This window comes from Colletotrichum abscissum (assembly GCF_030869225.1).
Source record: "Colletotrichum abscissum strain IMI 504890 chromosome Unknown Scaffold_13.1, whole genome shotgun sequence".
NCBI lineage: Eukaryota > Fungi > Ascomycota > Sordariomycetes > Glomerellales > Glomerellaceae > Colletotrichum > Colletotrichum abscissum.
In genome coordinates, this window is record NW_026850021.1 from 993,576 (window position 1) to 1,016,136 (window position 22,561).

The window sequence follows — 22,561 nt, forward strand, 5'->3', positions numbered from 1 at the left end:
TTTTGGGTTGATACATAAGTAAATAATCATGGTGCGGGTTGATTGAGATCCTGATTGTCAGGTACGAATCAGGTACCTATCTTCCGGCTTACCGCATCTCGGATAATCTCTTAAGTGACACAGCGGGACCCATGTGATTTAATCGGTTATCCAGGATAAGGCACCTCTATGTCTTTTGTGGGCCCTGCTCATCCTTCCCAGTCCCACTATTTCAATCTGTCACTGCCACTTCACTTGACATCAAAAGAGACTTGACAGAAAGCTGATTTCCTGCTCACGCGTATCGTCGTTCTCGACATGACTAGTGACGTTACCAGTGAAGACAAAGTTTTCCTTGAACTCATTATACAAAGGCCAGTTTGTACCGTTGACTATGAAGCTCAGCGTCAGCAGCCATGCTGTCGAGGCCTGCGGTAGACCACACTTACCTGATCCATTGCTATTCGGGTCACCAGTTGCCACAAAACTAGCCCACGCCGTTGCCATGATGGAAGCTAGTTCGGAGAAAGACTGAGGCTTGTCTTGCAGAGGCCACACGTCGTAGTCGTCTCTGCTTTGGTCGTCGAAGACGAAGAAGATCTCTTTCGCATGCGTTGCGCCAATGTAGCGAGGCAATCCGCTGACGATGACATCCCATCGATACTTGTAAAGACTGAATGCCAATTGGTTGATAAGTCAGCAATTTTTATAACATCAGTGCGGGTATACTTACGGCACGTTGTACGCCGCCCACATCTGAGCCGTGTAACGAGTGGGCGCGATGATGTTAGAGTCACCAGCGAGCGTAACAGCTCTCTTATATTGGTAGCCGAGTTCAGCACCAAGATCGTCCGGGTATGTGGCTAGAGCCTGGTCCGTTGCGTTTTGGCGGTATATGTCGAACACTCTACTTGCAACCGTCTCGTTGGCTTTGAGCGAAGCAATGTAGTCCCTAAACTGCTCATCCGTGTCGATCTTGGACGTTGGATAGAACGTGGCATTATCAAAGTTGTTCCCTGGGATAAAGGCAGATCCTTCGTCTGTGTTGTGGCCGATTATGTATGGAACTTTGACGAAGTTGCCCTTGGCCAGCTGCGCTCCTGGGGCATCGGCAACAAAGTCGCCATCAAAGACTTGGACTTCTTAACCCAAACTCGATAACAATCAAACATGTGACTACTCACCTAGTCCATAGGAAGCCCCTGAAGTGGCTGTAGAATTGACCACGGCATTCAAAACCTCGATTGGGACGTTCCGCAGACAATTGAGTGCATCTGTCGTGCTGCAGCCTATGCCGACTGTGATGTTCTCGTAGACTTCGTCCCACTTTGCGACGTCGAGAACTGTAGCGGATCACTTCATCAGTCAAAGAGTCGTAGCCTGGCAGATTGTGACTTACATGGGGAGAATGGCGAGAAACCAGCAGGGGCTCCCGACTGAGAAATGGCACCTCTGAACAGTCCGTCATCGCGCCCATTGTACGCCAGAAGTTGGGCACCGACAGAACCCGCACCCCTAGAGACAAAAATTCATATGCTCAGTTTCCATGTTTTCATTGAGGGCTCTCGGAAAGTCCATAGAACATACGCGCTGTTACCGAATATGGTTACTTTGGTAGGATCTCCTCCAAAGGCAGCGATGTTTTCTACGGACGAGTTAGCTGAGAACGTCTCATCAAGCACTTCAACAGCTACGACTTCCCTTGTACCCAATTTAGTGCCAATCTTTGATCCCTAAAGCCAAGGTTCGCAGCTCCAGCAGCCACGATTTCAGACCCTCCTAGAAAGCCGAAGGCGGAAAGACGATAGTTGAAACTAACGCCAATGATGGGCTTCCCAGCTGCAACAGAGTCCCGAATGATGGACGAGAAGTTCAACCGGGGATCGGCGCTGCCACCTTGGAAGTAGCCTCCACCGTAGATGTACACGGCAACTGGCAGCGACTGGTCTGTATAGTTGGAAGGACGAGCGACGTTGATGCTCAGACAGTCCTCAGAGATCTTGAAGCCAAGTGCCGCGAGCCTGTTGTTGTCATTCTATGGCAAGGTTAGCAAGCCCATCCTGTACATGTGGTTGTTTCAGCGATGAGTATGGTGATTCGGCCGCGTAAACGTACACCATAGCCATAGCAAATGTTGCCGAATTGAGTAGCGTCTCTCGATCCAGTCCAGGAGGTGTTCAGTGAAGCTGGTGGTGAGAATCGAAGGGGACCTTGAACAGGCGGCTGGGCGAACGGCATGCCTAGGAAGTAGTCTTGGTTGAGTAAAGGCAGATGAACGCCTGTATAAGAGCCATTTCTAGTTTGGACTTGTGGTGCCTTTTGACAGAGGCCACCAGACAGCCCGGCGAGTAGCAAAAGCAGCATGCGCGCCATGTTCACGTCCGGATGAATGATTCTAACTATAATCAAGTACGATTTCCACAGAGTTTTGCGTCTATTATATTGCTGTCATTCGTGCATCGTGGGCAGAAGATCACATTTCATCGTAATCGCTGTCCTGAAAATCGTCACAGTTCTTGACTCGCAACCCTGTCTTGATGACTGTTTCTTGGTCATTTCCGTATCGCTTAGAGCAAGAACTACTGGATCTCCTTCTCAATCGAGCAACTTGCAGGCTACTTTGATGCTTTCGAATGATAGCTCATCAAATTGATCAACCAAGCCTTTCCGAGACGTCCGCTTTGTGCCGCCATATCCGGCAATTATGTCCGGCAATTGTTCGTGGAATCGTATCAGACGTTCTTGCGATGGTGATGCGGATCATGAGATGGTGAACGACCGAGCCAACCCGGCTCTGCTGGATCCACCCATTCCACAACCACCGCGTGGGCCAGCATGAACCAGATCTCGAAGAACGAGCATGTGTAGTAGTGAGGACATAACGTGATATCATCCCTGAAGAAGCTCACGATCTCAGACAAAATCAGGAAGGCGCTCATAGACGTTTCGCCCTCAAGCGTGCCTGACCATACCATCCATCGCAGGGGTATGACATTGCCCAAAAGTATCGTGTAGGCGCATATCTCGCAGGTTTATAGATACAAGGCACCATCAGCCTTTCCTCATAGAAAGTGGCCGAGACCCTACGAACATTGCCATCCGTATGTGGTCTGGAAGTTGTCTACTTCAATGGCGGGGTAAATATTCGGTCAGTAAGGTCTATGCACCTATCCGTTTTCCAATATTCGATTAAACCTGTCTTCTTCGATAGGCCCCTGTCTCCCGCAGCAAGCGACTCGAGCTAAGCCCAAAGTGGAGCTAGTCAAGGGGACAGCTGTTGAACTCAAGCGGCGTCTCACCTTCACAAGTACCTTCCACCCAAACGTCACCAATTCCTCCCACCCAACCCGATTCAAAGTGTACCAAAACCAACCACAAACGCGCGACGCGAGAGCACTACAAAGAAGAACCGCCTTCTTTTTGCTCTCATCCCCATGTTCGCTTCTTGATTCCAGAGTTTCTTGCAGCAGTTCGTTCAATCCTTTCGGACAAACACACAATCACCACACCCCTCCGCCATGGGGACCATCGGCAAGTCGTCCTACAAATGGACGACCTTCTTTGGTCTACTGGCGGCACTTAGCTGCATGATCCAGCCCGCAGGTAAGGACTCCCGTGACGCAATGACCTTTCTTTTACCTCACTTGTGTTGAATTCACGCTGCTTGGTTCCCCCAACTGCTTGACTTAGTGATACTGACAAGACAATCGCAGTCATGGTTAAGGAAAATGACTTCAAGAAGTGCCACCAATCTGGCTTCTGCAAGCGCAATCGCGAGTATGCCGATAACGCTGTCTCCCAGTCCTCGACCTGGGCCCCTCCCTACAATATCCTCCCCGACTCTGCCTCACTCAAAGACGGCCAACTCCAGGCTGTAATCCTCAAGACCATCAACGATGCCCAGGAAACCGTCCGCCTCCCCATCACCGTTTCCTTCCTCGAATCCGGCACCGCTCGTGTGACCGTTGACGAAGAGAAGCGCCAAAAGGGAGAAATCGAGCTGCGAAACAACAGCCCTGCCCGCAAGGAGCGCTACAATGAAGCCGAAAAGCACGTCATTGTTGGTGGCTTGAACCTCGACAAGGAGGCCAAGATCGCCTACCAGGATAAGGACCAGATCACCATTCAGTACGGCCCCTCTTCCAAACTCGAGGCTGTCATCAAGTTCTCGCCCTTCAGTGTCGACTTCAAGCGTGATGGATCTTCCCACATCAAGCTCAACGATCGCGGTCTGCTCAATATGGAGCACTGGCGCCCCAAGGTCGACAAGCCCGCCGAGGAAAAGAAAGAGGGCGAAGAGAACGCTGAGAAGGCCGAATCCACCGAAGTCAAGCAGGAGGACGAGAGCACCTGGTGGGACGAGACGTTTGGCGGCAACACCGACTCCAAGCCCCGTGGTCCCGAGAGTGTCGCCCTCGACATCTCATTCGTCGGATACGAGCACGTTTTCGGTATCCCTGAGCACGCTGGTCCTCTGTCTCTGAAGGAGACCCGTGGCGGTGATGGCAAGTACTCCGAGCCCTACAGACTTTACAACTCCGACGTCTTCGAGTACGTCCTCGACAGCCCCATGACTCTCTACGGAGCGATTCCTCTCATGCAGGCGCACCGCAAGGACTCCACTGTCGGTGTCTTCTGGCTCAACGGCGCTGAGACCTGGATTGACATCACTAAGGAGAAGGGCTCATCCAACCCCTTAGCTCTTGGCGTTGGCTCCAAGACCAACACGAAGACCCACTGGATCTCAGAGGCCGGTATTCTCGACGTCTTCATCTTCCTGGGCCCGACCCCTAAGGATATCTCCAAGACTTATGGGGAGCTCACCGGTACCACCGCCATGCCCCAGGAGTTTTCTCTCGGCTACCACCAGTGCCGTTGGAACTACATCTCCGATGATGATGTCAAGGACGTTGACCGCAAGTTTGATAAGTTCAAGATCCCCTACGACGTCATTTGGCTCGATATTGAGTACACCGATGGCAAGAAGTACTTCACCTGGGACGCCGACATGTTCAAGGACCCTATCGGCATGGGCAAGGCTCTTGATGAGCACGGCAGAAACCTTGTGGTTATCATCGATCCCCATATTAAGAACGAGGGGAAGTACGATATCACCGAGCAAATGAACTCCAAGGGCCTAGCCGTCTTGAACAAGGAGGGCAAGCCTTTCGAGGGTTGGTGCTGGCCTGGTTCTTCGCACTGGGTCGATTGCTTCAACCCCAAGGCCGTCGAGTGGTGGGCTGGCCTCTTCGACTACGCCGCTTTCAAGGGCACCATGGAGAACACATTCATCTGGAACGACATGAACGAGCCCTCTGTGTTTAATGGACCTGAGGTTACCATGCCCAAGGACAACATTCACCACGGAAACTGGGAGCACCGTGATGTGCACAACATCAACGGCATGACCTTCCACAACGCCACCTTTGAGGCTCTCCTCACTCGCAAGAAGGGCGAGCTCCGCAGACCTTTCGTCCTTACCCGCTCCTTCTACGCTGGCTCTCAGCGTCTCGGTGCCATGTGGACAGGAGACAACCAGGCATCGTGGGAGCACCTGGGCGCTGCCGTTCCCATGATTTTGAACCAGGGCATTTCCGGATTTCCCTTTGCTGGCGCCGATGTTGGAGGCTTTTTCGGTAACCCCGAGCCTGAGCTGATGGCACGCTGGTACCAGGGCGGAGCTTTCTACCCCTTCTTCCGTGGCCACGCTCACATTGATGCTCGTCGCCGCGAGCCTTACATGCTTGCGGAGCCGTTCAGAGGCATCCTCACTGCCGCCATCCGCCTTCGCTACAGCTTGATGCCTTCGTGGTACACTGCCTTCTTCCACGCCCATCGCGACGGCAGCCCGATTGTTCGTCCCATGTTCTGGACCAACCCCACGGAGGAGTCTGGCTTCGCCATTGACGATCAGCTGTTCGTCGGATCGACTGGTCTTCTCCACAAGCCCGTTGTTGAGAAGGACAAGGAGTCTGTCGACATCTATATTCCTGATGACGAAGTGTACTACGACTACTTTACCTACGAAAAGCTTGCCACCAAGAAGGGTCAGTATCTCACCAGGGACGTCGCCCTCGACCAGATCGCGCTTCTCATGCGTGGTGGCCACATCTTCCCTCGCCGTGATCGCCCCCGCCGTTCGGCTAAGCTCATGCGCTTCGACGACTACACCCTCGTCATCAGCGTTGGCAAAGATGGCCAGGCCGAGGGTGAGCTGTACGTCGATGACGGAGACTCTTTCGACTTCGAGAAGGGCCAGTACATCTACCGCAAGTTCAAGCTTGACGGCAAAACCATTGCATCCTCTGATGCCGAGGGCCGTGACTCCAAGTCTACCAAGGAGGGTTCCTGGCTCAAGGCCATGAAGGAGGTTTACGTCGACAAGATCATTGTTGTTGGTGCTACCAACCAGCTCAACAAGAAGGAGGTTACTGTCACGTCAGAGGGCAAGAGCTGGACTGTCCCTGTTCAGTACCACGCTGCCGAGAAGGGCCGCGCCGCCTACGCAGTTGTAGGCAGAGTTGCTGCCCGTGTTGGAGAGGACTTCAGCATCGCGTTGGCTTGAGACCGTACAAGGATACGAGTCCACCGTCCGAGGATGAGGAGACATACTTGAGCTGGCGCAACACCTCTGACGTGCTTCATTGTTGGATTCTTCGCCTGGGATGTCCTGAACGGCAGACTCGACGATCAGGAGACGGGAAAACGACGAAGACGCCTGAGCGGTGAAGCACACTAAGAATAGACACAGTGAGCTCCACTGATCGCCACAAGGGCTGATGATCGAGAGACTTCACAAGTCATTGGAGCGCTCCATTAGAGAGAGAATTGACGAACACATTCATAAAGATTGCTTGACTTGAGCATAAACCCCTTGCCCCTTTGTGACTCCGTGCGATCTCGGTTAGTTAATCTAGAACTGGGTCGGTGGCTTGTGGGTGGAACGGTGCAACATCGGTCGGGGCTCCTCCGCTGCAGTGGATAGACTTCGTGGAGCCTCATTCCCAAGATTTTCCGCTCCCCTCCGCCCCCGAGTTCCGCCTGGAAACAATCCACGATGGCGTGAGTTCTGGCTCTATAACTCCACATGTCCGAGGGGCCTGTTAAGCTTAGCACAGCCTCGCTCGCTTGCGATGGGCTTGATTTCCCTGGTGGACCTCTGCATGGCGAGATGCTTAGGGGTAGCGGCTACAGCCTACAAACATCTTGTCCTGGATGACGACTTGGTTTCTGCGATGGGAAGGGCTCGCTCAATGCGCTAAATGTTGAGGCCAACCTTCTAGAGGGAGAGCGAGTTGCTCGCCTAGTTCGTAAACATTAGAGAATCACCTGTAAGATGCTTAGAATTGCGATTCCTACTCCATAGGTAACCCGAGCACCGACTCGTTGTCTGGGGCTATTTGCGTTTGGATTCGGACCAACTTACACGCTCTGCTCACTGAAAGCAGAAGAGACATCAAAGCAAAGCTTCTCTGCGGATATCTTTCCTGCACGGTTCAATTCCATTGCTTCATTGATTGCCTGAGGGCTTAATCTTCCGAGCACCTTCACCGGAGGCGGTTTGATGGCATTCCTCTCAAGCAGACTTGGGAGCCGCTCGTACAGCTCAGCACTTAGCAGGTGATTCGGCATGGAGACCTATGGACACGACCTGTGAGCGACTCGCACGGCCTGGCGAGATCTCATGATGGAAGCCGAGCAGGAAAGAGGGAGAGCGGGAAAGACGTACAGGCCAGTGCACTAGTCCTCGGTACGTATGGGCCGTCGGAAACGCGGTGAAGACGAACACATCAGTCACTTTGATGTTGCTTGGCACCTCCTCGGTGTTTGCCTTGCCCGGGCGGACTGTACAGAGAACTCCAGGTCTGCCGTTCAGAGCAGCGGCTGCCATCGCCGAGGAGCTTGCGTTACCGATGGTGTCGAAGACGTGTGATAGCGTCGGTGCTGCGGTCTGGAGTTTGGCTACTACATCGGCGTCGTTATAGTCAAAGACACAGGTAGCCCCGGCATTCTTGACGTAGTCGAAGTTGTGGGGGCTGCAGGTGGTGACTACGGGGTAGCCGTGAAGCTTGGCTAGTTGGATGGCGAAGTATCCGACGACGGCTATGTAAGAACGTTATCAGTGGCCTCAATCTTGTTTATTGAGAAACGCTGTGTCCGGTCATCTCATGACTTACAACTTCCGCCCCAGATTAGCACAGGAGGCTTTGTGGTAGATACATCCCGCGAGAGGCCGAGGCAATCTTCGGAGAATAGTGCCAGGTACGCAGTGTTTGCGGCAAGTGGAACGGCGCTGGCCTTGGGGCCCTCGACGGTTTTCGGAACCTTGAATGAGATGCGCTCATCGGCGATGCAACGGGATCTATCCAGTTCAAAACTTGTGAGCAAATCTACTTGAAGCGACCGTGAACGAAAACCTACGAGTAGGCCCCAACACCCTTTATCTCCCCTATAAGTGCAAGTCCAAGGTCAGTATTGCACAGTCTGTGAGAACCATGGGAAAACTTACCACCCCAAACTAACGCGGCGATTTTATCACCAACTTGCAACCTGCTCACATTTGGATGAGCTTCAAAAGCAGTGCCGACAAAGTCGCAGCCTAGGACAGCGCCATCTCCGAATGCATCGACGTCAAACGCAAGTCCTGGTGTGGAATGAGTAAGCTGGGCGTCAAACACAAAGCTGGAGTCGGGGATGATTGAGTTGCGGGTTGCGAGACGCGGGGTTTGAGTGGTATGGCTTGCATGACATACCGTCCGTGGGATTGAATGCTGCCCATTCGACGCTGACGTAGACTTGGTGAGGTTGGAGCGCCGGTAGCGCGACGTTTTCCACAACGAGCTGTCGGTTCTTTTGAACGACGGCAACGGCCCTGTCCACGATACTCATGTCGCGAGAGGAAGGCTTGTCGAAAGTTTCAAAGTAACTCACAAGCACAACGGTGATGGAAGACAGATGAAGTTGAAACTGACTATGTACTTACTTAAGCGTACCTTACTCTGGATGAATAGTAAGCACACTGACACCAGCAGCTCTGTCCCTCATTTACCCCTCTCGAACCCTGTTCCCCACTAGATGGTTGACGGCCGGCTACTCTTCCTTTCTTCTCGAGAGCCATAGTAGAAAGTCAGAAACAAGGATGCAAACAAGCTTAGGAAGACTAGTCCTCTGAGAGATGTCGAGTAATTACAGCGCGGCGGAAGAGATCCAAGAAGCGCGGGTTCTGATTCCATCCACGGGGCTGCGAACCCGCGTTTTCGCATTCGTATGCCCCGCATCGCCGTTGCATCGCCGGCCCTTGCAGGGATGGTCTCGGCCTACATTATGACGACGGTATCATCTTCCTGGGGAAGTGGCCCCTTCAAGCATGTAGCATGGAGAAAGCACGCACCTTTCAACGATTCCGGCATAGCTGATGACGATGTCCTGCAACCCAACTAGCAGTACTGGCAGATTGGACGTATGATGGATCAATTTCACCACCGCCTCAGGCCATCACCCGCGGAGTTGATCCTCAAGACTCACACAAAGTCTTCTCTTCCTGGTGTTGTTCAAGCCATCTCGAGAAAGGCCCAGTGCTGTACGCGTATAGGCCGCCATGACTTCGATCTCGTATACACCCAACCTTGGTGAGGCCGCAGTACAGGGTCTTGGAACTTTGATGTAATTTTGCACGCGTAACTCAATCTACAATCATAGATCTGATCTGCATCGTATACAATATTCCGCAGCCACTTATTAACTACGATGACTAGTATGATACTACTGGAGAGTTCTTCCGATGAGAGCAGAGATGCGGTTCAAGTTCCGCGTACCTGCTCAATGGCGCCCATCTTAAAAGGGGGCTGGAGCCTATTCAATTTTTCAGTAAGACAAGAATACCGACACTCCCACGGGCTATATCACCACAATAGGACATCATGCGCGGCCTAGGAGCCCTTGCCGCGCTCACAGCGTCATTATCAACGATATCCCAAGCCCACAGCCTTGACGACTTCGTCTCTCCTCCGAACATCTACCGCCCAAAGTTTAGATACTGGTGAGATCTACTCTACCCAAACTAGCCTTCCCTTAATTTCTCAACACTAACATCTCACCCTAAACGAGGCTCCCAGATGCCGAAGTTGACATCGAAGCCGTCACCGGCGACGTGGCCGAGATAGCCTCCGTCGGCGCCGGCGGCCTCGAGTTCTTACCCTACTACCAGTTCCGCTCGCCTTCAGCAAACTGGTCCACCTACGGCTACGGCGCAAACGCTTCTCGCGCCGTCTTCCGCGCGGCGATGCAGGCGGCCGCGGACGATGACATCCTCTTTGACTTTTCAATTGGCGCGAATCAGGGGCAGGGCGTGCCCTCGGAGCCGGAGAGTGTTGGGCTGGCGTTGGAGTTGGTGAGTGTCGATTATTCTGCTTCTGAACTCACTTCGCGGGACTTAGATCCTTGGCCCTCTCGCGGAAATTGTGGCATGAGGATCGGGATGGCTAATACCACTTTACTAGGCATACGTCAACATCACAGTCGCCCCAGGACACGTCTTCAACGGGACCCTTCCCCTTTCAACTCAACCCGCGAGCCCCTCCCTCCACTTCTTCATGCACCCCTGCGAAGAATTCGGCCAGCAGAACCTCTCCTTCGTCCTAGCTGTCGAAGAAACACCGGCATTCAATGCTTCATCCACAGCAGTCAATCTCAGCCGTGTCATGGACATCACCACCTCAGTCGATCCCTACACGAGATTCATCTCATGGACGACCCCCAAAGACTCACAAAACGCATGGCGCATAATGGCCTGGTATACACGCTACACCAACCAGCGCTCCGTCGAAGGCGCGCCCGATGCCGCGACGTGGGTGCAGAACGGGTCCTGGGTCACCGATCACTTCAGCGCCGCGGGGGCGAAGAAGCTGACAGACTTTTTTGACGAATGCATCGTCCCCGAAGGGCAGGACAGAGAGCTCCTCGCGCGGGTTGGTAAATACGGTATGTAGAGCTGCCATCATCCACGGAGTCAAACCCCCATCAGGTCCAGAGGCCGCTGCTAATGTCTCAATCTTTCAAGCCTGGGAAGACAGCATGGAAATGGACACGGCCCTCTGGTGGACGCACAACTTCGCCGATACCTTCCGCGCACAAAGAGGCTACGACATCGCAACCTGCCTGCCCTTTCTCGTCCAACGTGAGAACTACTGGGCAGCCCAAAATCTCCCCTACGGCGAATCCTTCCTCTCACAGGACAACAGCACCATGGTCTCCCGCTGCAACGACGACTACCGCCTCACCCTCCAAGCCGGATACGAAGACTACATCCTTACAACCTCAGCATGGGCTCGCAAACGGGGACTAGAATACTCCAACCAGCCAGCCTACAACCTGCCCCTGAACATGCTCGACTCAATCCCCCTCGTCAACACACCCGAAGGCGAGTCCCTCGGCTTCAACGACTCTCCCTCCCTCTACCGCCACGTCTCCGGCCCAGCTCACATGGCCCGCAACCCCGTTGTCTCCTCCGAAGCCGGCGCCGTCAACGGCGCATCGTACACCCAGACCATCGCGGACCTGCTCCGCACCGTCCGCCGCGGTCTCGCGGGTGGTGTGAGCATGAATGTCGTCCACGGGTACGCGTATTCTGGCGTCTATGCGCAGACGACGTGGCCTGGGTATACCGTCTTCGCGTACACGTTTACCGACATGTGGGGGCCACGGATGCCGGCGTGGAGGGGGAGTAGTCAACACGTCGACAGTAAAGGTGACAACGATACCAGTGATGGGTTCATGGCTGATGCGATGGCGTATGTTGCAAGGAACCAGTTTGTCAGTCAAGTTGGTACCGCGAGGGTTGATCTTGCGTTTTATCAGTACGCTGCACCGTTCGACAAGGTGGTCTATGAGAGCGACAATCTTGAGGAGATGGGCTTCACGTACGACTATCTCGGCCCTGCGAGCTTCTCCTCCACGAACGCCGTTGTCGGCGAAGAGGGCATCTTTGCTCCGGACGGACCTGCGTATAAGGCACTCATCTTTGCCAACCAGACAAAGTTGACGCCGGAGATGGCGGAGCGAACGAAAGTGTTTGCGGAAGCAGGACTGCCGATCTTCGTTGTTGGAAGCCCGGATTTCCAGAGCGTTGGTTCAGACGGGGCCGCATCCGTTCCGGACATCATGGCTCAGGTTCTTTTAGTGGAGGGCGTGCAGGTACTTGCATCCGTGGAGGAGTTGCCCGCTGCTCTTGCTGCTCTCAACATCCGGCCTCGGGTCATGTTCTTGAAAGATGATGCTGTTGAGAAGTGGTATTCCTTCTCGCGAAGCACAGAGGATGCGGAGGTTGTGTTCTTGTATAACGACGGGGAGAAATCCACGACTACGAATGTTAGCTTCCTCGATATGGCGGGCAGGACACCGTACGTTCTCGATGCCTGGAAGGGCTCGGCATCACCACTTTTGCAGTACGTCGTCGAGGAGAACGACATCGTCGTGCCGGTGACGCTCGTAGCAAACCAGACTACCATACTCGCCTTCTCCAACCAGGCCTCATTCGCAGATGATGAACACAACAGACCCTTCCTGCCTCGTCCGCCAAGCACTCACATAACATCGACCTCTGGTCTCCTCCAAGGCTTCTTCTATACCACGTCCCGAGACCCCAACACAAATGCCACGGCCAGCAATTACCGCATCACAGCACACCTCGCCCCCGGTACCACGAAAATCACCCTCTCCACCGGTAAAACCCTCACTTTCAACACCTCTCGGCTCCCAGAAGCAACAACCCTCGACGTATGGAATATCACAGTCAATGACTGGCGCAGCAGCAACGACTCCCTCTCCATGGAAACCTCCATCACACCTTACTGGTTCCTCAACAGCCCGCTAGCGCCCTGGAAAGATCTAGACCCCGTGAACCTGGCCAACACAAGCGGCACAGCAGACTACGAAGCCACCTTCCAAACCCCATCCTCATCTACCGCGGCACAGCGCCTAGGAGCCCATCTCCACCTAGGCGCCATCACGGACGCAACGGCACTCTGGGTCAACGACGAGAAAATCATTCTCGACGTGAACAGCTCGCCTGACGTTGTGGTGGACATCACAAACTACCTGAATCCCTCCGAGGGCGCCGACAACGTGGTCATGGTAGAAGTTGCCTCAACGTTGTATAACCGCGTCAGAGCTGAGCAGGATAGCATCATGACGTCTGGTGGCGCTGCTTCTGTTGCGGGTGCGAGTTACTTCAAGGCTTATCCGGCTGAAGAGTATGGACTCAAGGGACCGGTGTCTGTTCAATGGGTCGAGATTGTCAACGTCCTTTGAAGCAGAATCGTCAAAAGTCTGGACAAACGGATTGTGGTGGTGGCTCATTTTCTAGTGGCTATTTCACTGCTTCAAGGCAAGTTTCGAATTCTGAAGCCAACTACATCTTTCTTCTTCTTGAATAGTATTTCTCTTCTGTGAATTGCACTTGTCCGCATTCGCAGGCAAACTCATGAGCTACAACTAATTATCGCTGAATTTGAAGATTGGCCTATTGGATCTTACATACGGGTATCCGGAATATGTTGTTTCGACGTCTTTCTGGCTACTTTCATCTCGTAGCCCACACAAGTCACAACAAACTTTGAGCTTGCAAGTGTGTGGTCGCGTTGCAGGAGTTGCGACGCCTCATTCACTATGGATTATGCAGCAACTCAGGGGTAGAGTTTGATTTACGAGAAAGTATGGCAAAGTGTCGTCTCCTCTAACCAAATTGCATGGCAGAAGAAAAGCGAAAGCAAAAGCATGGACGGCATGGACCCGAGACAACGCCAATATGATTCGCATTAGCGGTCTTGTCGAGAGATAAAGCAAACTCTCTTCATTGGATCCTCTCATTTTCATTCCCGTAATCGCCGCACGGGGCACAGGCATGGTGGTCGCACGTCGTTGAAAATCAGGGGGGTTCAGGGTGTTTCGCGCCAGGAGCCTTGCATGTGAAGAAACGTCGCTGTCGCGTCGCGGACTCGCGGCGGCTGTCCTCCGCTCCGGCACTCCATAGACCGGTGGGCTGGCGTGCGTTTGCTCCCATATGCGCTAGGCGGGCGGCTGCTGGTCCCCGGAAGGGAGCCCTGAAGCGCAAGGTCAGGGCACGTCGTCGGCAAGGGATATTGGATGGATTCTGGCTTGATATGGGCGGTCGCGAGCGATAGCACGGGCAGCGGATGGCGTGTTGATTCGTCTAGAACGTTGAGCAATTAGCAGGGCCAAGGAGCGGTCTGGCTCTTCTCAATCTTATTGCGCCTGGTTCGAGCGGCTTCGCAATCAAGGGTACGGGGTTGTGGAGGTCAAGGGCTCGCTGAGATCGCTACGAGAAAAAGCGGACACGAATTGTGGCGGTTGGCGATGCTTGTCACTCTTTTTCCCAGTCGGAGAATCGTGGGTCAAGGGATCTGCTTGCTCTGAGTTGTCCTCCCGGACTGATGCCGATCACCACTTCGATGGGAAGGGAATCTGCGGGCGTAGGATTGCTATTCGGGAGATGCGCGTAGACGAGCTCGGGGACCGAAAGCTTGAATGTCGAATCTGAGCGTGAGCAACGCGCCAGCCATCGCAGCCTCTGTATGGTTCGCTGGTGTGCGGCAGAGCATGACGACATGCTGGCAATTTTCTAGACGCGTAGTTTGACGGTGGACCAACTGGGTGCTAGACAACTTCGATCATTCGACGCCGATCGAGTTTTCCGACCGGCCTAGAATTTCTGGAATGGTTCTTGAGGTCCTATTGATTTAGGTTACTACTGACACAGCCACTGAAGAGTTGCGATGAACTGCGGCTTTCGACGATGACCCTGATTTTCTTTGCGACTGTCACTGCCAAATGCTAATCGACAACGAAAAAGTCGTGTAGCTATTTTGGGAGCCCAACACCATCAAATCGAAGAAAACTTTTCGGTGGCTGCAGCCACTATGGGTGAGTAGAGTGCGTGGTACCTGCATTCAGCACTCTTTCAGCGGCGAGCGATGTACCGTCCGCTACCACTGGAATGGGCAATGGCGGTGGTGGCAATCGGCTTCAGGGCAAGCTTGAGAGAAAACGGACAGGCGGAAGTCTCAAGAGGGCAAGCCGGAGAGTGACATGGTGATCATTTCGGGTTGGTGTGTTGTGTGCTGTGTGTCGCACTGCGTCGGAACCCTTCTGACACTAAGGCAGCTAGAGACGTGGGAAAAGAGAGATTTTCAGGAGGGTCGGAATTCCAAGGACGCTAAAAGGCGTTATCGCCGTGATGGTGTTGAGGCGAGATAAGGCATGTCTCAACGCGTCAAATCGTGGTGGTGAGACTGTGAGACTGTAAGGTCTTCGTAGCCTGTGGTGTCAGTACGGGTAAACGAGTCTGGTCAGTGGTGAAACGGCTCAAGGTCCGACGGCAGCCTGTGAATTGCGGCCAGCGATATTGGTGTCCTGGAGTCTGAGTGGTTGGTGAGCTACCCTTGCAATTGTCTGATGTTCTGCTGTGGCTGCAGTCATCTCTCTCTTGTCCCATCTGCGAGTGATCCATGACTCTGTGGTATCGTCAATGAGCCCGACTGACTGACTTTCACCTGCTGACTGGAGTGTACGGAGTACTCCATAGCCTGTAGAAAGCTTGACAAGATGACCCTGCGGAGCTTTGAGAGCTCAGTTTGGAGTCGAGAGTCCAGACCAACTCAACGATCCGGGGAGAGAGCAGAAATTCTGAAAACTCTTCTGGACGTTCTGGAGTCCGGGACATTGCAGACGAGGGGGGTTATCATGGATGCAGCGATACCATGGACAATTGGAGGTGAACGAGGTTGGGCTTCGTGTCTGAAGGTTCGGCAGACTGTTAGTCGTGGGCCAAATCCAGCGACGTCGGACAGTGACGGCATCGAGCGTTGGAAACAGTGAGCCTCGAAAGACTCGGGGGACGGTGGGCCGAGCTGAGGGTTAGGGGCTCAGCGGCCGGGTCTTGGAGTCTTGGCAGGGGAAAAAACGGGTGAGGAGGACCCGTTTTGCCGTCGTCGAAGGCGGAACATGGAAGGTCCAGGAAAGACGCCGTGTGACGTCAGCCGTGGCGGGTGGGGCCATGTTGGGAGACCATGAGAGTGGGGGTCCACCGTAGCAAGAGGAAAGAGCACCCACGCATGTCGCACCTGCACCCGACCGTCGGTCCATAGGCACAAACCGCAATTTGAATGAGAAGGAAGGTGCGTGTTTTGTTGGAGGTGACCCGACGCGAGGAAGGGACCGACACTGTAAGTTCGAGATCAGGAGGAAGGAGCCTAAGGAGTCGTCCTTTACGGCCCACCTAGCTGAATGACCTGAGGCACAGAGAACCCTTCCATTGGCAGGCGAATCATGCAGTCCGGAATCCGAGGTGGATTGGTTGGTTGATTGATTTGCATGCGTGTTGATGTGACAAGGGCGGGTGACGGCCACTTTTTTGCATCAAAAGATCGAATGAGCCATCCGCTGATTAGCCGCTGCAGACACATGCAGGATTGCCAGACAAGGACGGCAAAATCAGATCAGGGCAAACTTCAAGAGTATCCAGAGGGTGTACTGCCGCTAAGACACACCGGTTCTGCCATGGTTTCCGCTCGTGGAATGGATTTGCGGTAGTCCCTCGTATCGATACCAGTTTGGCCCGGCCTTAGTCTCTTTTCTACCATTGGCAGTTGTTCTCCCGCGCTTCGGGCTTCTGTAAGTCACCGTCGTCCTAGTTAGTGCCAAGTATCTTGCATAACCTCGAGGGAGGACAGGTGTGCTAAGAGCCTAAGAGAAGGTGCTGAGAGCATCTGTCGTCACTGGTTGGTGCTGGCGCTGGTGACACAATGGTCTCTGGTCTCTTCGGCCCTTTCCACAGTAGATTGGGCATTGGCGACAGGCACGCACTACAGTCATCGGACACTATTTCTGTTGAGGGTGGCTTGCAAACTTGATGCTGCTAAACACCTTACTTAAGGCACTTGGTAGTATTCGCACGACAGTAAAGTGCAGCAAAGGATGCCGTGCGCCGAAAGTAACGGCCATGTGCTTATGTGCTGGTGGTTTACCCGGCCGCCCGTCTTCATGCCCCTCCCCTGGCGTATACGTATGCCGGCATGACATGGCGATTCGGGCGGCAGCGTGTGTGATCTGCGACCGTCTGTTCGCGGGATCGGGCGAGACGGTTCAGTCGGTTGGTGGCGTCGGTTCGTTGCGACGCAGCGGAGAGCCTCACTATGCGACTGCGTCTCGGTGTCTCAGACGACGGCCACCACTCGGGCCAGGGATGCGGCGTGCGGATGGACAGGCAATATCGCAGTGGAAAGGCACCAAAAGGATCGCGATGACGGGCGATCGTGGGTTCGACCCAGTGGGGGTCTCCCAGTTCATTGTGTCCCATTAGACCATATGGATGCGCAGCTGTAGTCTCCGGATTCTCCCCAGTACCAGTCATCTGCCATTCGAACGGAGAGTCGGAGACAATGTGAAGCTCGAAAGTGACCCATTGTTGGTATGGGGTTCCGATCATGTGTGGCAGGCACATCTCAATAGGGAATCGGATTCGCATCATCTTCTCCATGCGCGCATGTGCGGTGATGGATGTCTATGGGGCATATGACGATGAGGACAATGTGTAAACGACGACGACGAAGACGCTAGCCGCCATTCAGTTTAGAGCTGCCGCGGACCGAAGATGAATATTCGGCGCAAGGGGCGTGATGTGAACTGAGGAAAGCCAAGAAAGACCTTGGTAGTGCGACAAATCGATCAATGAGTGATGCTGACTATCCGCAGCTTGCAGTGCACAACAGTGACCACTTTACAATGCAGTGCAGTGCAGTGCAGTAGTTGCCGTGCTGCAAAACACAAAGTTTCGGTCGAGAGCGAAGTGAAAAGGCAACGGGGCTCTGCAATTCAAAGTTAATTGCAATGTTACAGCGAGAAAACCAGCCATGGCCTTATCGCCCATTGCGGTGCTCCCGAGTAAGGTAATCAACTTGACGGAGAGGATATTCAGGGTCCCTCCCTTCCCCCTTTGTGCCTTCCGTCTATAATACCTAGCACGATACGGCAGGAAGCGAGTGGGTGTGGTCGTTGAGAAGGCAGGAAGGCAATTCAAAGCTCCGGGGGAACAACTTCAATCTCTGGACCCCTGGACTCTAGAAGACAGAAGGACCCTTTCTCAGTCCTTGGAAACTAGCAACATCCGTCCTCACCACCACACAGAGAAGAACAAGAAAAAAAGGGAGGGGGGAAGGAACGAAAGCTTCCTACCCGTGGAAAACAGCTACATCCCAGTGAAGGAGGCGCTCGAGATTCCAAGGTTTCCAGGTTCACGAATTGAATGTTCCCTGCAGCGGCTCTCCTGTCAGATAGCACGGACCCGGTTTTGAGCCCAGTGCCAGCCGGCATATCGCTGTCGCATTCGCTGCCACTGCCACCCTCCGCGGGTGCAGCTTGCCCAAGCTCCCACTCCGAGAAAATGTCACTCAAAAACATGTACAGCTCCTGCTTCAGCTATCGTAAAGTACGTATTCAAGGTACTTTTTCACTTACCTTAGTTCTCAAATTGAGGATTTCTACAAGTTACCTACAGTTCCAGTATATGCTTTGAGCAGCAAACACCAAGGGGAAGAGATTCAACCACCAAGAAATGCCATTGCCATTGCCAAAGCCAGATGGGCCAGATTGATGGCCCCAACATCCAGGTCCAAAGGCCCACGCCCAGCTAAAAATGGAGACCCAATTTTTAAATGTTAATGACGAGCAAGCCCCCCAAGCAAGATCATCGCGCGTCGCCCCCATTCTTTTTCTCTGGGCACCGACGTGGCGCCGCGGGTCGAAGCAGCGATTCACAAGCGCCACCACTGGTCAACGTGAACAAGGCTCGGACGTGCAGATAGAATTCTGGAGCCAATTCTTGGAACCGTCACTGTGGTCAAATTCTTGGTTCCCACCCCGTCCCTCTATATTTCATTGAGCTCAAACACCACCCCCGGGGGCCCCTCGCGCCCTCCAATGCCAGAGAGGAAACAGAGGTCCAGTTTTACTCTACAAGTCCCTGTTTCTATAAAATGACCGAGAGAGACCGGGGAATCGGAGTGTCGGGGACTGAAGCAGTACCCATATCTTTGCTGCCATTGCCTGCCAAAGCTCCCATCCAATGTCACCAGGAGCGTGAAGAAAAAGAGTCCAGACTGCGCGACCGCTTGCTGATTAACAACTGCAAGCACATGGAAGTGCTCGTGCCTGCCATTTCTGCTGATTGCCTTTTCGGTCTTGGCCCCCTTGCTCCTTCCCTGTTCACTTATTCCCAAGGTCTCCATCTGAATCTGAAGAGGTACGGGGATACTTGGTGACTTCCATCGAACCTAAGCTTTCCCATCGACAAAAGACGGGAAGGTGCACCTCCCAAGAAATATTTCATCCAACCCTCCTCCCCTCGACCTTTCAACGTGAGCTCCATCCCCAGCTCTTTCCCTCCCATTTCTTTCCCCAGCTTTACCGGCTCTCCAGGTACATTTCACCCACGGAGAAACAGGAAGGTACCAATTTTCGACTGGAGTCTTCTTGACTGAAGAGTCTACCGTCCTCCTCTCTCCTGCCCATCCTCGTCGCAGTTCCTGCCGGTGGTCATAGCTACCCACCCCGGAACACACACCGCGGAGTACTTGCGCCTTTGTCACCGCCAACCGGCGGCAATTCTCCCTCACCGAGAAAAAGAGCGAAACGACCCGACCGCAAACGCCAATCGCGAATTTACATCATCTTGCTGGCATTCTTTTGCCTCTGACGGCATTTATCGGGCCTATTCGCCTTTACCTACACAAAGCAAAAGGGAGGACTTCTTGATCCCTCGGAAATCCAAACGACCACAACGTTTTACCTTGGACACACATATTCCACTTACACCACATAATCTTGCCCAACTCAACCGACGGCCCCTCGCGGCCTCTTCATCCCGCCCACCATGACGACGCCAACAAATAATCGCGATCGCGCCAATTCAGACGAAAATGAGAAGCATTCTCAGCATACGGACGATAGTCTCCAAACCGCAACTGATCCCAATTCTCAACCAACTCACCCCGAAAAGTTGACGAGATTAAACACCGACAACCACCTTCATATTCCCCAAGAGACGCATGGCGGACCAATGTCACCGCAAGACTCACGAGAACAAGCCTCACGCCTCAATGACGATTTGGAGTTGTTGCGCGCCGAGCGCCTCATCTCCAACCAAGAACATGAAATGTCCCAGCAGCGTTCTCGCCAGGGTAGGACCCGCGAGATGGAGCCCGAGGATGTCTTCGCTACCAACGGTCCAAACCCTGCCGATGCCGCTAAGCCGCCGCCTGAGAAGAAGGCCGGTGCCTTCGCCTTCGCATTGTGGAAGTGGCTGAGGAAGTTCCCACGTGTTTTCCGATACTTTGTCTATCTGATTCCCGGTGCCGCGCTTCTTCTCATTCCGGTTCTCATCGGTCACTTCGCCGTGGACGCCGAAAGCGCTACCGTTGGTGGTGCCTACGGCGTTTATCTCACTTGGTTCGGAATCTGGCTCGAGGTTGTCTGGTGCTCATTGTGGGCTACGCGTATGGTTACCAGCTTTATGCCCCTCACCTTTGGCGGTATTGCCATTGTCATGGGCTCTTCGAACCATAAGAAGTGGAGGGATATCGGCCAGGGTCTGGAGCTGCACACTGCCCTCTTCATGTGGATGCTCGCCATTCTTTGCTCTTACTCGCCCATACTCGAAGACCACCGCGTTCTTCCCGACGGGTTCAACCCGGACACCGACACCAAGCCGGATCTCAAATGGGTCGATATCGTCCAGAAGGTCATTATCGCTTTCTTGGTCCTGGCTGCTCTCAATTGGGTGGAGAAGATCTGCATCCAATGGATTGCCACATCTTTCCATCAGCGCACCTACGTCCAACGAATCGAGACGAACAAGAGCGATATCGACCATTTGGTCCACCTTTACGAGCACTCCAAGATGCGAATCAATCGCGAGGACTCTATATGGCTCACAACCGAGAACGGCAACAGGTCAGGCGCCCGTACCCCAATGGGTGTCGTCGGAAAGAATGTTCGCACTGCCTTCAACAAGGCCGGTGGCGTTGCGGCTCGTGTTGGAAACGACTTCATGGGACGAAAGGTCGCTTTCAACCATGCCCGCAAGATCACATACGAGATGTTGCGTAACACGGGTTCTGCTCATTCTCTTGCCCGCCTCATCTTCCGGAGTCTCGCCAAGGACGGTCAAGAGACCATCTACCTTGAAGACATGCAGTCCGCCTTCAAGACCAGTGAAGAGGCCGAACACGCCTTTAGCATTTTCGACAAGGATCTCAATGGTGATATCTCTATGGAAGAGATGGAACTCACTTGCAACGAAATTCATCTTGAGCGCAAGGCCATCGCTGCCTCGTTGAAGGATCTCGATTCCGTCATCAAAAAGCTCGATAAGGTCTTCCTCGTCATCATTGTCATTATCGCCATCATCGTCTTCATTTCCATTCTCTCAGGCTCTGCCGCTGCCGGTCTCGCTTCTGCCGGATCCAGTTTCCTCGGTCTCGCATGGCTGCTCCAGGCCAGCGCCCAAGAGTTCCTGCAGTCCATCATCTTCGTATTCGTCAAGCACCCATTCGATGTCGGTGACCGCGTCACTGTCTACGGCAACACTGGTACCACCGGAACTGGCGACGATTACTACGTTACGGAAATTTCCCTGCTGTACACCGAGTTCAAGAAGATGGAGGGTCACATTGTACAGGCACCCAACAGTGTGCTGAACACCCTTTTCATCCTCAACCAGCGCCGTTCTGCCGGTCTGGCCGATCCTATCGAGCTCAAGCTTGGTTTCGGCACCGATCCGGAGCTCATCGAGGAGCTCAAGTCTCGCATGCTCAACTTCTGCCTCGAACACAAGCGCGACTACCAGCCTCGCATTATTACTGAAGTCCGCACTCTTAATGAGGTTCAATCTTTCACCATGAACTTGATCTTCTTCCACAAGTCCAACTTCCAGAACGAACTGCTCCGTCTGCAAAGACACAACAAGTTTGCCGCCCAGCTTATGGCCGAGGTTCGTGCTGTTGGTCTCCAGGGCCCTTGGCAGGTGCAACCTGGTGGTTCCCGCAACACACCCTTTTACTGGGCAGGCGGCGCCCCTCCTTCGTACGACTCTTCCAAGAACGGTGGTCCCAGTGGCATCGAGCCTGCGACGCCTGGAGGCGACTCTCACTCCATTCACTCTACTACTCAGCCTACTACAGCGGGGACTGCGGTGGCCACTCGCGCTCGCGCCGATTCCCGCACTGGTATGACGCCTTTCATTGACAACAACTGGAGCGATTTCCAGGACGTGTTTGAGGCTCGCAGAGAGGTCCACCAGCCGCACGTCGCTCGCCTCCAGAGCATCCGCGAACGAACCGACCTCGAACGCCCAGAAAGCGCGACGTCAGGCGCCGCGGCTTCAAGAGCTAGTCACGACTCTGGATCTCAGCGCCGACGCTTCTTTGGCCGACCGCGGAGTTCCAGCAGAGCCAAGACCGGCGACATTGTTTAGATCAAACGACAGACGATGAGATCTCTTTTTCCCAGC

At 53.8% G+C, this 22,561-nt stretch overlaps 6 protein-coding genes across 6 annotated transcripts; 3 read left to right on the forward strand and 3 right to left on the reverse strand.

Annotated features, from left to right (window-relative positions):
* Nucleotides 1-240: 240 nt before the first annotated feature.
* On the reverse strand, nucleotides 241-2,352 carry CABS01_06505 (lipase 2; the record flags this gene model as incomplete). Its single annotated transcript, XM_060539871.1, has 8 exons — nucleotides 241-371; nucleotides 429-652; nucleotides 713-1,118; nucleotides 1,164-1,322; nucleotides 1,379-1,494; nucleotides 1,567-1,712; nucleotides 1,799-2,014; nucleotides 2,095-2,352. The coding sequence occupies 8 exons, from the start codon at nucleotides 2,350-2,352 to the stop codon at nucleotides 241-243; spliced, it is 1,656 nt and encodes a 551-aa protein (XP_060404408.1).
* A 1,145-nt stretch (nucleotides 2,353-3,497) lies between these two features.
* On the forward strand, nucleotides 3,498-6,544 carry CABS01_06506 (glycosyl hydrolase family 31; the record flags this gene model as incomplete). Its single annotated transcript, XM_060539872.1, has 2 exons — nucleotides 3,498-3,582; nucleotides 3,693-6,544. The coding sequence occupies 2 exons, from the start codon at nucleotides 3,498-3,500 to the stop codon at nucleotides 6,542-6,544; spliced, it is 2,937 nt and encodes a 978-aa protein (XP_060404409.1).
* An 857-nt stretch (nucleotides 6,545-7,401) lies between these two features.
* Nucleotides 7,402-8,868, reverse strand: CABS01_06507 (uncharacterized protein; the record flags this gene model as incomplete). Its single annotated transcript, XM_060539873.1, has 6 exons — nucleotides 7,402-7,617; nucleotides 7,709-8,082; nucleotides 8,157-8,341; nucleotides 8,401-8,428; nucleotides 8,489-8,623; nucleotides 8,733-8,868. 6 exons carry the CDS (start codon nucleotides 8,866-8,868, stop codon nucleotides 7,402-7,404), a joined length of 1,074 nt encoding a protein of 357 aa, XP_060404410.1.
* Nucleotides 8,869-9,899: 1,031 nt separating this feature from the next.
* Nucleotides 9,900-13,287, forward strand: CABS01_06508 (uncharacterized protein; the record flags this gene model as incomplete). The annotated part of the gene is made up of 4 exons (XM_060539874.1): nucleotides 9,900-10,018; nucleotides 10,087-10,369; nucleotides 10,479-10,959; nucleotides 11,039-13,287. 4 exons carry the CDS (start codon nucleotides 9,900-9,902, stop codon nucleotides 13,285-13,287), a joined length of 3,132 nt encoding a protein of 1,043 aa, XP_060404411.1.
* A 3,748-nt stretch (nucleotides 13,288-17,035) lies between these two features.
* Nucleotides 17,036-17,533, reverse strand: CABS01_06509 (uncharacterized protein; the record flags this gene model as incomplete). The annotated part of the gene is made up of 1 exon (XM_060539875.1): nucleotides 17,036-17,533. The coding sequence occupies one exon, from the start codon at nucleotides 17,531-17,533 to the stop codon at nucleotides 17,036-17,038; it is 498 nt and encodes a 165-aa protein (XP_060404412.1).
* Nucleotides 17,534-19,924: 2,391 nt separating this feature from the next.
* CABS01_06510 (mechanosensitive ion channel) lies at nucleotides 19,925-22,525 on the forward strand (the record flags this gene model as incomplete). Its single annotated transcript, XM_060539876.1, has 1 exon — nucleotides 19,925-22,525. One exon carries the CDS (start codon nucleotides 19,925-19,927, stop codon nucleotides 22,523-22,525), a length of 2,601 nt encoding a protein of 866 aa, XP_060404413.1.
* Nucleotides 22,526-22,561: the final 36 nt, after the last annotated feature.